The sequence below is a fragment of the Dufourea novaeangliae genome, unplaced genomic scaffold (genome assembly GCF_001272555.1).
Source record: "Dufourea novaeangliae isolate 0120121106 unplaced genomic scaffold, ASM127255v1 scaffold306, whole genome shotgun sequence".
NCBI lineage: Eukaryota > Metazoa > Arthropoda > Insecta > Hymenoptera > Halictidae > Dufourea > Dufourea novaeangliae.
Window position 1 is genome coordinate 154,009 of NW_015374178.1, and position 16,267 is coordinate 170,275.

The 16,267-nt window shown below is 39.0% G+C and overlaps 1 protein-coding gene across 1 annotated transcript; it reads left to right on the forward strand.

Moving 5' to 3' along the window:
• The first annotated feature begins 135 nt into the window (after positions 1–135).
• LOC107192114 (chymotrypsin-2-like) lies at positions 136–2,580 on the forward strand. The gene is made up of 7 exons (XM_015581310.1): positions 136–219; positions 475–548; positions 889–983; positions 1,073–1,214; positions 1,514–1,627; positions 1,752–1,904; positions 2,248–2,580. Exons 1-7 carry the CDS (start codon positions 171–173, stop codon positions 2,389–2,391), a joined length of 771 nt encoding a protein of 256 aa, XP_015436796.1. The 5' UTR covers positions 136–170; the 3' UTR covers positions 2,392–2,580.
• The last annotated feature ends 13,687 nt before the right edge of the window (positions 2,581–16,267 follow it).

The following is a 16,267-nucleotide window of genomic DNA, read 5'->3' on the forward strand; positions in this document are numbered from 1 at the left end:
ATCAACACGTATCGAGGAAAAAAGGTTAATCTAAATCACAATCGTGATAACAATTTTTTCAACGCTTCATAGATGATAATCAACAGATATATATACAAGGTCCAAACTGAAATTACTTCGTAGTCTCCTCTGGATTTGTTTCACTTCTTTCTGGCATCGGCACAGACAAGATGGCTCTAGCAGTATTTTCGCTGTTTGCGGTGTTGGCAGTCGCTAATGGTAAGTTTTTACCATCATCTACTCTCGTATACACAATAATTTTCTGGACTGCATGAATTTCAATTACAATAAATAATTCACTATAGTTCCAATGTAGCGGCAATACATTTTAGACTCTAAATGTGTTTCCAATCTTCTGTTTTGTCAAAATGGAATTACGAATTCGGCCGTTTTTAAATTATTGCTTGATTTATTGTTATAATATTTCAATTATAATGGTCAGATTGTAACGAGAGTATTTTGTCAAAATTACAGCCGGCGTAACGTTCAACTTTGACCCCCGAATCGTAAACGGTGAAGACGCTAAGCTCGGTGAAATTCCATATCAGGTAAAAGGAACATATTTTTAAAAGTGGAAGTGTCAAATAAAAAGACGATAATTAGCTATGCAAATTTCAAATGACGGAAATGTAGTTCGTGAAGTGATGACTAGGTCGCGAACGTTCATAAGAATTCTCATTTTTGTAAACCCATCTTTGGGGTGAGATGAAACAACTTCATCAGGTTCTATTAAGACTTTTATCATATGAAAATAAAATAAAAATTCCATTACCCTTTCAAATTCAGAATTTTATACGGCTTTATACACTTGGGTATGCTATATATGCACAGAATGCACAATCTGGTAATCGTTAACCCATTAGAATAATATCGTTTCTTACGATTTAGGTATCTCTCCAAACGACACCAGGTAACCGTCATTTCTGTGGCGGATCAGTGCTCAATTCACAGTATGTTCTCACAGCGGCTCACTGCGTCCAGAGGTAAGTTCCGCAATTTCCCATCAACCGGAATGCCCGATAATTACCTAGCCACAGGACAATATTTTATACCCTAATCATATTGTTAACAGTCAAACACCCGAAAGGATGGAAATCGTTGCCGGCACCGTGAACTTGGATAACCGCGCGTCGGTCCACGAGGTCGAGAAGATTATCATCCACGAACAGTACCAACCGTCCAATTCTTGGAATAATGACATAGCTCTGATCAAGGTAAATCATTATTCCTACGTTTAAACAACACTCATCGTATTAGATGCAGTTATACAGTAAATATCCTCGATAAGTGTTCATAAACCAATGGCTATATATGGCTGAAACAAATATCATTGACTTCAGAATTCCAGGCTCTATCATTGTGCTGAACCTCATTAAAAAGCCAGTGTTACATCTGAGACCCCTTCTTGTCAATACCGAAGACTTTCGAACACTCATCGAGGTTTTACTGTACTAGTGCAGTAATACTGAATATAATGAGTGTTCAAAATGAAAAAATAAAATTAATTTTACAGGTAAAAACGCCCTTCGTGACGAGTCAACGAATAGCCTCTGTTCCGATGCCAAAGGCAAATGAAGCAGTGCCTGCTAATGCTGTCGCATGGGTGTCGGGCTGGGGAAGACTCAGGGTAAGTTTCATTTTTATTTGCTCCCTTTCCTTCGTCGCCTGGTATATCTACTAACCACTTCCTCCTCTACGTTATTTGTAATATTAATGTGACTATATTCTCACGGTGATTATTCGTAATACAGTCTGGCGGCTCGCTCCCAAAGATACTGCAAAAGGCAAAGATCCAGATAGCCGACCAAGAAGCCTGCAAAAAGGTGTACACATCTATCGGCCAGAAAATCTTCGAATCCCATATCTGTGCTAACGATCCATCGGTCGAGAAAGGAGCATGCAACGTGAGTAATACACTGCAGATTATTATGCATTTATAGCGCGTCTGATTGTCGAAAATTTACTATATTGGAAAATTTAATGAAATTCAATCAGTCCTTTGCTGCATTTGGAACTTAAAAGAATCCTTGACAGAGTGATGCAAATTCTGTTCTATTTCAGTGCTCTGTGCATTCTATCGAGTAATTTTCAGATAATTATTTTCAATTACTTTATTTTCAAAAACTTCAATCACGGATACTAATCTTCGTTACAAAAAAATTATACATTATTGAAAGTTGTACTTACAAAAGACAAATTATTCAAACAACTCTCGGAATCTGATCGACAATTAATGTTTTCCCATAGGGTGACTCTGGCGGCCCCCTTACTGTCAACGGAAAGATCGTTGGTATCGTCTCCTGGTCAATGGGATGCGCACTTCAAAGGTATCCCACTGTTTACACGCGAGTCACGTCTTACTTGGACTGGATCAAACAGCATGCAGTTTAAGCCAGGACTATTGACCGATCGACGACTTTTTGTGAATTTATACAGTGTTCTTGAAGACTACATTTTCTATACATATTATTTAAATATGTTTATTTAATGTGTCTACACGGTGAATGCTTTATTATTCGCACCCGTAATTTGTACATGATTATCGGTATTGAAAATTGGAGAATAAATTTTTATAACTAATTTCGATTTAAATAAATTTTATTACCAAGAATTTCAATGGATCACTTCATTTCCCTCGTACGATATTTCTATGATAGTTAATCCGTAATTTCAATTACAGTTTGGTAATTATTATTCCATAAAAAGAGAATTATTCTCGAGTGGAAGGTACTCCTGCACTTGTGTACGAAATATTAAAATATCAAACTTAACTCATTAATGGCGACTTCATTTTCTATTTAACCGGTTTTCAAAGGATTATTGGACAAGTATTGAAACTCGGTGCCTTGAAAAAATATTATTTCCAAGCTGGTACATTTTCATACCGATTAGTATCGATAATATAAATAAACGGATTATAAAAATAAACGGAAAATTTCATGTCGAACAGCGCGACAGGCAGCGTTCTCTTTGTTAAATATTTCCATCGGGTAGCGCGGCGTTTCACAAGGATACGATTTAAATTCACGTTACAGCCGACGAAAATGAATGCGTGCTCGGGATACGACCGGTCGCGAATACGGGAAACTCTGATCTACGTTTCTACTTGTTAATTCGGCCGTATATCGATTTTGCCCGAAATTTTTGTTCCGAAACTCACATTTTCGCATGCAAGCTGAATAACAGAGGCATGGGGACTCCTTCATGCAATGGTTTAAAACCTCCGATACGTACACACTACTTTAAATACAGGTACACTAGATTCAGGTTCGTAATCTATATTTTTTTTACATTTAATAGAAAAATATTCTAAGTTGGAAATTACACACACCATCTTCCGATTGGAATTACTATCTGGAAGCTATAGGGCTCGAACTGATACCCCTCAACTTCAATAGATTAATTATTTTTAAGTATCTCAATTCTCTAATAATACATAGTGAAAAGTAACAATATCTAAGGGCATAATTCTGTTCGATAAAAGCAAAGTATTGTCTTCAATGTTGAAGCAGGTGATCTTATTTGTACTTTAATTTTATAAATTAAATTGTTAAAAAAAGAACAGTTTGCCTATGCTTTGAAGCTAAAACGGTGGGAAGTGAAAATTTGTAGGGTTTTGTTAATAAATAATATTACGCGTCTCCTCGCTATCGTGGCAGCGATGTATAACGCGGAACTGCTTGAGGCCACTTCGAGTAATGACCTCTTCAGAAAAGGGAAAAGCTATCCGGGAAGTGAATTGGTCGTCTTTTGCTTTTCGGTTTGTCCAAACTTTCATTTTGGTGCTCGCGATCAACATGAGTCTGGACCAAATGGAATTTTCGTGTCATCTGGACCGTAACCAATTTTCCAAATAATCATTAACAATACGTATGGAATACTCATAATTAATACGCAAAGGTAGAAGTGTATGATAATGAATATTTTGCTGTGACAGGACTATATACCGTTGTGAACGGTCGCAAAAATACCTTTATCACGTTAAACGTTAATTATCGTTTCAAAATTGGAGGCTGATTTTCAGTTGAATTTCATAAGAGAAGCGATAAAGAGAACGAAATAACGGGTCAGTTGGTACAGCAAAATCAATAGCACCATGACGTTCACATGTTGCTCTCACTTCCGGTGACACCTGGAACCCCCTAATGCACACGTTTTGTTCCTGTTTTAAATAAATAATGAATTATAACTCGTGACAGGAAAACCTGGCGGATATTTTCTAAGGAAAAACGGAACCAAAACTAGAACCCGAAGATTTTAGTGGGAAAATTTCTACGTTGACCGATCTATTCGGATCATAAAAGAATCTTTTGCAATGCTTCCGGGACATTCGATCTCTTTCAATGGATTCGATGCGATGTGGATAACAAGCTTTCAAGACTTCTCGTCTTAAACTTCCCTAGTGGAAGCTGAGTTTGCTCGTGGGTGTATGTTTAAAATTATATGTGTATTGTATTGCAAAAAGTAAGTTTTCCTTATGTATACTCCAACAGAATTTCAGTTCAATCATACAATATTATTCAATTGAATTATCATTCAATATTATTAACAAAAGAAAAGTAATAAATTAAAATGAAAATGGCGGATCGAAAACGCGACCACCAGATGGAGCAGTAAAAAAGCTTTTATATTTTTCAATTATTTTTATGAAAATAACTTACAAGCATAAATTTGTAAATATGATCTTTACTCTACCATCCTACGAAAATTGTACTGAAAAGAGTATTTTAAACTATGCTTGAAATTCCTATTATCAGAATCGCCCGTTAAACTGGGGCACGCGAGACCGTAATTACACTCTGTGTGCAACATAATCGAACCTTCTTCGTACCGGAGGAACGGCGAAGGTGCCAACGTCACGTACAATATATGTATTGCATTAATACACATCACGCGCGACAAACGACGGCACGGTTGAATTTATTTCGCGACGGCAGCGACGATAATTTCGTTGCAACGTTGTAACTAGATTATTTTCACGACGGGGCAACGGCTGGATGGTTTCTGTCGGTTCACCTAGCGGCCGTGGTATGCCCTATCTTAATTAATTACTGCGTGCCCGGGAAGAGCTTAATGAATTTCGTACAATGCTATGTCACGCTAACGAAGCGCGCGTATACGTGGATTCCGTTCGGGCCGGTTCGAAAAATGAAGGTTAATGAGACGCGCAATTAACTCCACCGGAATACGACATCGTTAATTGGTCCGTTATCACTAGTTTAAATTGTTTTTGGAATGCACTGCGAGTGTGAATGATTGTTTCGCATGGGAATAATTTTAAAAAGAATTTTTTAATTCTTTCTTAAAGATCATACTGGAACTGAGATTTGAAGGAAAAATCCAGGACACCCTCTGTCTAGATAAGATCTTTTGAAATAATATGAGATAATGCTCAATAAAATATTAACTACGTTGATACTAGAGAAACCTGAAACCGCCAATGTTACTAATAAATCGTTAATAATATTCTCAGAGCAAACCGAATGTCAGCTACACAGAGAATAAATCTCTCAATCCGAATATTACGTTTCCTCTATTACATTATACATTCCAATTTTAAGAACGTGCACCGACTTTACCCAACCAATAAGGGGTCAGGTCAGTTATACATCAGATCCCATTAATAATGCAGTACTAAAGTACCATTTCTAGCTACGGTGTTTAAAAATTTACGTAAGAAGCTATACGCGGAAATTTTCTTTGATTAATTTATTCCATGCTGAAGATACTTCTCGAGTAATCAATAACCGTTTTCCATCGAAAGATTTCCCTCGGATATGAGACATTAAAAAAAAGTTTCAAATTATCTACTGTGCACACAAATGTCCAAAATTTCATACGAACCACTTAAAAAAATACACAAATTCTCTATAAATAAAATACATTCAACAATTCTATAACATTAACAAAACAAAAATGATACAAAAGGTACCATGTTTCTTTAGCGATTAAATATTGCTTGTTTTCCATTTTTAACAAATGAAAGTTTAAGATGTTGTCTAAGGATTATACAAAAATAAATGAAAAGTTCTGAAAGAATGGAAAAATAAATGAAAATTGTTTTAATTGTCTCATGTACTTTTTCCACGTAGTTGAACCTGATGACTGCAATTCTCTCCCGAAACTCTTCGAATACACTGTACATTTTCCCATAGAGTTCTGCGAAAAGGTACACTTTAATACAGAAAAATACATGCAGAGTACACGGTTAATTAGCACCGTAAGTTAGCACCGCATCGTCTCGTTAAACGTTCCTCGTACTCGAGCATCCCATCCAGTGGATGGAATAAAAAATTCTATCGTAAGTATGCATTAACGCGCCACGGAGGGCCATTCACCCACGCAGAAATTGGTTGAAAAGCTTCGCCCGTGATATATGTATAGGCGGTTGTCATCCTCGCAGAGGTCCGAGTCAAATGCAAATGCTTACACGAAGGAAAGAAATGTCCTTCGGTGCCGCGGCTGTAAGGCGACTGCCAAATGGATTCAAACGACCCTCTCTCGACAAGAAGATTACGTGCGACACAGTGTTTCCTATAATTTTTCTCGTTTTGTATTCTCCTTTAACCATCCGCCTCAAAGAAAAATCTTCAGAGTGGTTCGTTCAATATAAACGCTGAAGTTCTTGCGTAATTGAATATGTATTATTGAGTTTTACGGATAAACCAGTTGCTCCTTGGCTAGGAATTCTGATCAACTTTAATAATTCATTTATTTTATATTCTTGACACCTTGAAATCCCATAGAGAAAGAAAATTTCTATTTACCTGGCGTTTTTCTAACCTAATGTAAGATCTATCGAAAGTATGTTAGTATGATTTTTCGTGAAATATAAACGTGCCATTAACGTTATTCAGCCATAAAACTTTACGAATTTTGCATTTCGGGATTACCAGATTGATTCGAAGCGTTAATTTTCTGTTATACACGGACGTAACAAGATCCCTAGTTCGATTTTACGTTTGCAATAAATATCTTATATTTAGACAGAGCGACAACGCGAAATTTATATTTTGTAGTGCAATATCAATTTTCCGAATCGTTACAAAGCCAGTGTCGAGATCGTGAGATGCATCGCCAGTGGAATCGAAAACATTGAAAAAGGGAAGCGTATGAAGCACGAAAAAAGGGAAATTCTCCGATAATCGTTCAACCTATCTGTCACCTTTCGTCCCATTCGCTGGTATCGCGAACGCCGATCGCATTTACAGTGCACCGTACGCTCCATGGCTGTTGAGTAATTTTTCAGACACCGACACCCTCGAAAAAAAGAGTATTTGATTTTTTTCCGTGTACATTCGTTACTGGAAAATGTAGAACGAAATATATAACGATATCCATCTTTTAATACAATACTTTTATATAATAATTAGACTGCGGATTTTATGCATTTATAACCAATATGGCTTTGTGTAATACAAAAGAGAACAAAATTTCATCAGACGCAATGTGTTTTCTATTGTATTCTGAACTCAATAGGATATTTAAGAGAAAAAATAAATTCCTACCTTTACTGTTGTCGTAAAAAATTGCTGTAGAAAATGCCATTTTGTATAGAAATCCGCAGTCTAATAATAGTACATAATTAGAAATCTTGAAACGTACGAAAAAGAAATAAAAATGAAATACTGTAATATGATGCGTGGCGTAAAGAGCGAAATTCCATAAGATATGAGTCTGCTATTATTAAATCTAACCCGAAATATGAATCTGTGGGAACGGCTGTCGCTTGAAATTTAATGAAATTGTTAAAAAAATATTGTATATATATATATATATATATATATATATATATGTTATAAATGAAATACATATGTAAATGGAAAAACCGTAAAGTAATAACAACCTTATATTCAAAGTTTAATTTTGTTCTGTATACTCTGCATTTATAGTCCGATCCCTAGCGTCTGACCAAACTCGCTTATACTACTTAAACATTTCCAGCCTGGAAACGAACCACTATCCAACAGACAATCTTGCCCACAGGAAATAACACATAATAAAATGTATATGTTGAATTTTTAATCAACAATAATTCTGCATATGCAAGAAAATGTTTCATTTCCCCACCTATTTAACAACTCAAAGGTATGTTAACCGTACGCAATGATCGTCAATCGACAGCATAACTTTCACCGTTCTAATCACTTTAACGATCTTCAACGTTCCCACGAGAATTTTCAGAATTCATTCACCCATCTCCCAGAAATGAAGTTTCGTATTACACGTGCGTTATTATCCAATAAGGGGCAGATGTAACGCTGAAAATATTTTATCGCGCGTATTACTCTGTAACCTACATCCCGCCGGAAATTTCGGGCGTCGTTGTCCCGCCCCGCCACGCCGTCGCGCCGTTGAAATTCATTTAAGAAACTTCCTCGTTGGGCGAATATCACAAAAGCGGCACGCTTCGACTGTTTCGTATTCACGAACTTGCCGGTAACTCCATCTTGCTTCAATTTAAATTCTCTTCGCCGGGGGATGAATCCCTGAGACCGTCTTATCTGACACGGCATCGCAGGTGCAATTTTCGCCGCGGTCAGCCCCGGCTTGCGAGACACATTTTTTGCAATAACCGACCAAATAGTTCCCCGTAATACGCGACACGTTCGCCAGGTCGCCGCTTGAAGAACCTCGGACCCGAGGAATTTCGCGCGCGAACGACGAAAACGAGATTCGTAGATAAAGCTACGATTTCGTAGAGCAGAAAGCAGGGTCGTGGGAACAGAAAAATCTTTAAGGTAGTCGCGTCACGGATACAGGCGAAAACAGATGCAACGTGTTTCGAATTTTGTTTAAGAAAATAAGAAATTTCACAGGTGAGCCGTTTACAGGTGAACGTAACTAACTCCACTTACTGAGCTGTTCATAGACTAAAGTGATTAACTCTGGAACGCCACCATTGGGGTTACTGGCGAGCCCGCAAAATTTGAATCTTGTTTATAGACGTGAAAATAAACATTGGAACATTCAGCTTTTCTCTACCTTCCTTAATTTTTTTTTTAATAGAAATCAGACTGTGCAGTTCTTATTTTCTAAGGTGTTTACTGACGCCAGAAAATTGAAGTCATTCTGGGGTTAACACCGCTTATTGATATTTTTGAAATTTTAGTACCCCAAAATATGTGTTCAAAAACTAACTAGTGAAAAGACGAGGCTCGGCCCAATCGTATTCAAGTGCATATAACCCATTTGAAACAGTAATCTTAAATTTTAATTAACGGTATAATAAATTTTCGGTATTCCCACCATTTTCTCTTGCGCGGAGCTCATTTCACCGTAAAAGTGACCAAAGCATCTGTTGTAATATTAGGTTGGTGGGAAATGAATGGCCCACCACCATTCACGACTGTAGTGCGGTAATTCTCTGTAATTTGCATAGACCGATTAAAATTTTACTCACTACAGTTCAGTTTCATTCTGCAAACTGCAATCTAAGGAAATTCCACATATTGTGCAATTCTATTAGAATGTTCAACACGTTCATACACGGACATTTACTTCCTACCAGTCTAAAGATGCGTAAACACCGCCAACCAGTTCATAAATACTGTTCGTAAACAATGATCGAAAAAATCTCGAAAACTTTTTGTAACCACTGACGAATCAGATAACTATACATTACGAACACGTCGTGTTCGAGTAATACCTACACAAACAGGTGATCCCTAGAAAGAATAATTCATACATTTTAATTACCGTAATTCTAATTACCAACGAATGTTCAGTAGTTTCTGCTCCTTTTTTTGCAATACGAACAAAGCGCAACGGTACACGGACAAAAGAATGTATGCACGCCATCGGCAGCAAAGCGTTCACCGCAAGGACTCGTCTAGATGCTAAGTGGAACACCATACTCGACTCCGCTTCTCTCAAAGCGCTCAAACTTAAAGCCGTTCCCGAAGTAGAACTCGTTGTCGCGCTACTGCCTTCTGCAGAGCCCTGGCGCGAGTGAACTGGCCCCTCCCCACCTGGTATTCGCCTAATAAAGCTACTTTAATCAACAAAGGCTCGGGACGTATGACCGGTAATGGTACGGCACGGTAGCGTTGTAAGACGTGATATTGGATCAATAAAAATTGTCTGCTCATAAGTACTCGAAGGCTCATCGACACTAAACATTAAATATTTCGTAAATTAATGGCCATATACGATTGAAACAAATATCATTGGCTTAAGAATTTCAAACTCTATCAATATGCTAAACCTCATTTAAAACTCAACCTAACTGTCTAGGAAACATGCGCGTGCATTAAAGCGGCTACGTGGTCGCTGGGTAGTATGAGCCCATTGAAGAGCGAGAGTTCTGAAGTGGTGGCTGAGCGCAATGTGAGTCAGTTTTTAAAAAGTCGGTGAATTCAGAGATCCTGGAGAGAGTATGAAGTGTTTATGGACGGGGTCGAGAGCAAACAGGCAACTCAAATGTACTTATAATGAATGAGTGTGAACACGCGAGGAGTGAGTTCAAAAGTTAGGTACATTTATCTGCCACTTGATTATAATCTATTTAAACTATCAGTGCCAAATTAATTTACAGATTTCTGTAGGGAGATTGTCAATTGAACAATTTATCAATTGCCTAGAGAATTTCTTACAGTTATTGATACCTGAACGATGTTCACTTAAGGGGTTGGAGTCCACCCTGACCACCTGAAAATAGGCTACCTTCGTGAATTTTTTCTGGGAATACAATAACTAAACTGGAAATCAGTTGCGAGACTTTTTTTAAAAAAAAAAAGAGTATTCTCGTATATTTGAATAAAGATATATTACAGGCTTTGCGACCGATTTCCCGTTTACTTTATTATATTCGCAGAAATATTCACAAAGATACCTACGATATTCTATTCGTCACGATTCACCAGAATTACAATCCCTGATTACACTTACCTGTTTCCGTAACGGTGTCACGCACTCGTCCTTGGTCCTCTCGAACCGCTCGAACTTGAAGCTGTTGCTCCTGTAGAGCTCGTTGTCGCTCTGCTGACGTCTGCACAGACGTCGCGTGAACGCGCGCGGCCTGCACGGCGCGCACTCGGTCGCCAGGCCCCAATGCAGATGAAGCATCGCGAGTTCCGCGGTGCACCTGGCCATCGCGCAACCGGCACGTCTCACACGGCACTTGACGCGCTTTATACGACCCTCGTGTTGCGGCTTATGGCTGCACGGCTGAGAGCCACTGCCGCTGCAGTCGCACGTGCGTCGCGAGCGATGTTGCTTGACGGTGTGCGAGCACGGTTTCACCTCCTCCTCGCACTCGCACTCGCCAGCCCTTTCGTCGACGACCGCGGCCGTGTGGGTGCAACTTATTCTTTCGGCGCACTCGCATGGCTGCTGCTGTTGCTGTTGCTGGTGGTGGTTCGACTGACACGGCGGAGGAAATGTAGGCGAGGGAGGTTGCGCCGTTACTCGACGACGGGTACTGCCATTGTAGGCCGTGTGTCGGCAAGGTCGTTCCGGACAATCGCATCTGGAGACATTGGGGATGATTTGTTTTCATTAGTGAGATACGCCACCGGCCAAAAGTTCAGGTATAATGCCTCTCCGAGCCGTAGTGACTTCGTAAAAACAACAGGGGTTCGGATCTTTCACGCATGTAACCCTTGTGTAGAGACATATTGGCATATTGATACTAAAAACATACAAAAAGAAAAATTCATTTCTCCAGGCCATGTGGTCTTAGAAATGATTACGACCCGTCCCGAATGTGTCAAACAAAAATATGTTGTACCATAAATTTAACGAGAACTGTAGTAAATATTAATAATTCAAACCGAATTTCAAGGTTTCTACTAAATCCTACATTAAAACAGACCGACAATCGATAAAGTCGAGAAAACAACAACAAACCCGATATTAATATCATTGTATCTGATTGTAACATCCAATTCAGATCGCGGTAAACTAAAGTCACACGGAACACCGAGAGACGTGTGCAGGACCATGGAAACACAATTGAATCCAGTCTCATTGTCAGCCTAATAAGCATGACTAAACTCCAACACACAGAAACGTAAGCCTGATTAGGACCCGGCTGTTAGTTGTCAGAACCAGGGGGAGTGGGTTCCATTATACGAAGGTCATCGACATCATGACCCAAGCCGGAAAATTGATGGGGTTAGTTCACACAGTCCAGAACAGAGAGCTGCGCACCAAAATCATTCTGATCGAATATGATCGGTAACCGTACGGGGATCCTTTGAGCTCAACAAGTTCTAATTTGTCTTATCCGACTTCGAATGTCTCCTGGTGAGCTCCGTATGGTATCGTGGACACTCAGATCATATCGTATCCCGCTGAATCTTCTTGGATCGCAATGCTTTCTGTTGCTGGCAGCTAATCTCTAAGTTACCCATCCCCATCTTGGTCTAGATAAATCCTACCATCGACCGTTGCTTTAATCAAAAATATCTCGTACCCGGCTGGATTCTATTCACATGTATTGTGGTCCATCTGGATCTGACTCTGACATAATATTCCAAAAAATATATTTTCATCTCCCAACTTTGGAGACTGTTATCACACCTCTTAAAACGGACGATGGACGATAAAAAAAATTCGCGTGAAATATTTTTTGAGAGCTATCTCCCATATAAGTTTCATAAAAATTGAAAATTGGGTTTTTTATTTTACTGTCATTGTAAGCACTAATATCTATCTAACTAATAGTATCTAACACTAATAATAAATTAAGTGATAATGTAATATTGGCGGAATTATTTAATGTTCCATTATTGGATATGTGGAGGTAGAAGTTTGGAGAACAAAAGAGGAGAAACATTTTCATCCACGTTCCCGTTCCCGTGTTAAACACTCGGGCGTTCATAACGTTTAAGACGTTAACGTCAAAGTAGGATATAAAACAAGGGAAAAATGGGGCATTATAATGGTTGAAAGTTACTCGCTGTATCCCAGGTAACATAATGAACTATCAAAAGCACATACATTGAAGCATATATTATCTCTTATCGTTTGTTCAGAAGCGTATCTAGGTCGAGAAATATTACAAAAATGCATTCTGCATAAAACGACGATAATGAGATTTAAATTTTAATTATATTTTTAATTCTTCCGTGACATGTACACCCTTTTCATGAATAACATACTGTTACTTAATGTCACGTGGCTGCTGAAAAGAGTTGCATTTTCCATAAGAAAAAAAAAGAAATTGGATTAAATAATTTTTCCCTATGCAGTCATTAACGGGACGCAATTTAATATGTGTACAAACTTTGTAAAATTATGCACAGTAATTACGATGTTAATTTGAACAACTTATGATCAATAGGTACATCTATTAAAAATGTTCGACAATATTACTGGACCTTAAATTGCATTCACGGCGGCCGATCCTAAAAGCAAGCACATTCTAAATACATTAATGTACTCAACTTTCATATTACACGAAAAATGTACCCGTGCTAATCGATTTTTCGCTTCGACAACGATTCGAACGCGCGGGACAAAATTAATTTCTGATATTATATGTTTCAAGCGTAATTTGCATTTACTTAAAAATAAATCATGAGACCATGAATACCTGGAATTGGTAATTTGAGGTGAAATTAACAATCTAAATTCCACATCTAGGTAACAGCGGAATTTATAAATATATGTATATTACGTTTGCAGATACTACTAGAAATATTAACCTAATATTTAAGAACAATTGATTATTCCAACTCGTGCACTCCGAATTTGATTCACTTTTATAAATAAATAATTGTATTACCATTCGTACTTTAAATCTACGTAAAATCAAGTTTACCCATCTTGTAACTCCAACGGGCTGAGGTAACCCAAGTAATTTCAGTGAAGTACATACAACCCCTGAATACTGTACCCTTAACCCTCATTGCTGATTCAGGAGTTAAGAAATTCGTCGGGTCAATTTACCCGTTAAAGTTAGTTCTACTTGGTATAGCAACAACACTAAATTATTAGCAGACATTTAAATATCGTATACACCTTTGAATAATTCACTTTATTATTCTTCTTTAACTCTGTGTTTATATACCTCACTCGACTGCATATTAATTGATTCAATATTGATACCACTAGATCTCATTAAAATTAATTACACGAAACATTCCCCTCGCATTTACAGATTAAGATCCCAGACTTATCTGGTATTACTGTAGCGCGTCATCGGAGCGTGTCGTTAACCCTTAATGCAACAACACATTTATCAAAGTAAACCTGCAGAACAGAGTCTCGCGCACTGTCAATCAAAAGTTTCACATTACCTTGTGATTTAGGGGGCGTACAATTTTTTCTCATTAACGAGACAAATTTATCGAACTACAAATAATAATATTAATTAGAAAAGGTAAACCATTCAGAATTCCATATAGTCACTTAAAGTACTTAAAGAGAAGATAACAAATTTTAACGTATTCCAAATGAAGATTTGAAATAATGCATGGTATCATCGAATCGATATTAATTACATAAATAAAGAAATGATTTCACATAAAAAAAAATAAATGGAAAATATACCATAAAATTTGTTCGTGTGAAGGTTTATTTTGGAATAAATCGATGCTGAACATTCATCTGGTACGTTTGCACCGAAGCGTTCATTTAGCGTGTCTGGCCATTACCGCCTATTTCCACTGGCGTTAATGCACATAAACATTAACAGTGGTACACTTCGTTTTCGAAACTAGTTTGATATATACTGAATGTTGGAGAACATAGAGATCAATGAAACATTAATTATAATACCTATACCATGATCAATGTTTCATCCAAGTAGAAACAACGAATAATGGTCGGACCACTGTTAGCTGTAACTGAGATCACGCGAGCTCACCCAAGTGTTGAACTTAAATTCATCAGGGACGACGCATCATATGAAAAAAATGTTATCGACAGTTTCAATTTAGGTTTTTATGGAGAATTACGTCATGTAGAAATGCATCTACAGTTCGATGACACACTGTGCACAAAACCTGTTAAGCGGAAGATGAGTCAACCACGAATACTAGTAGAGATACAATTCACAATGCGTATTATCCATCTGGAGCAACCCCCAGAGGGAAACGTATAGTAATGCTACCAACCGCTACCACAAATGTTATGGCACAGTTTAACATTGGAATATTTCGATAAAAAAACAAAGAAAACCGTTTCGACTTTCTTTGAGGTTTTCACTATCCACCAGCAAGTTACAAGCCTCCAACAAACCGTATAACACTCTATGATCCATGCAACAAAACGGGTCAATAAAAATAACCAAAACATCCGCGTGCTAAACCCAGCTACGGCCTGTTAACAGTCTGTCCCATTTAAACAGTCATCACCTCCCATTGTTTATACTGACTCGACTGGTCGAATAAAGCACAGTCAATTGACTTCGTCCTCTATACACACTATACAAACAACTGTCCCAGTACCCGGTTAAATCAGCACCATCCCTCATTATCGACGCAACCAACAATGACAACAATCCAAATCATCCAAATTCGTCTTGTCCCATCCTAACGTCATATCCAAAGGCCCAGCTCTAGGATCAACACGTCGTTACTGTGACCTTCGTGCCTTCCACCCCTTTAACCCGCAATGGTTCGCAACGTGTGCGTACTCAGTAGAGGGAACGGGGGATTGTCGCGCGGCGAGGAAAAGAACACCGATAGGAAACGGCCGAAAAAGAGACAATGGGGACAGCAACGCGTTATTATTTACCTTCTGACCCTACGCACGGCCGAGGTGCGGGACGTTACGTGAGGACAGGGTTGCGATTCTGGCGGACAGTCGCAGCCACCGACCACGGCACGGGCACGACGAACCCTAATCAGCACCGGATGCACCGGGCACGGCTGCACCTGACAACCGCACACGATCGTTTGCGGTCCACCGCGGGATTTCCGTCCGCCGCCGCCGCGTTTCGCGCGTTGGTCCACGTGCAGCTGACACGGCTGTACGGGACAGCCACATCGGGCTGCTGCACCGCGACGCCCGGCGCTCTGTACGCGTCTCCAAACCCGCTCCATTCAACGACCGGCGTGCGACTAACGGTTGCACGTCCCACACCACCTTCAGTTCACTCGATCAACCTCGGGTGGCCTCGGCGAACCTCGGGTCGCTCCGTCAGCCCCTTGAATAGATCACCCACACGGCAACCACGACGAACTGTCACGTGGGCCGGACGAACGGACGGAGGGTTCTCGGGATGCGCTAGCTTCGACAAGCTTCGACAAACTTCGATTCGATTTCGAGGGTGACACACCTGTCCCACAGATTCCTCGCGATACAGTGATTCTGA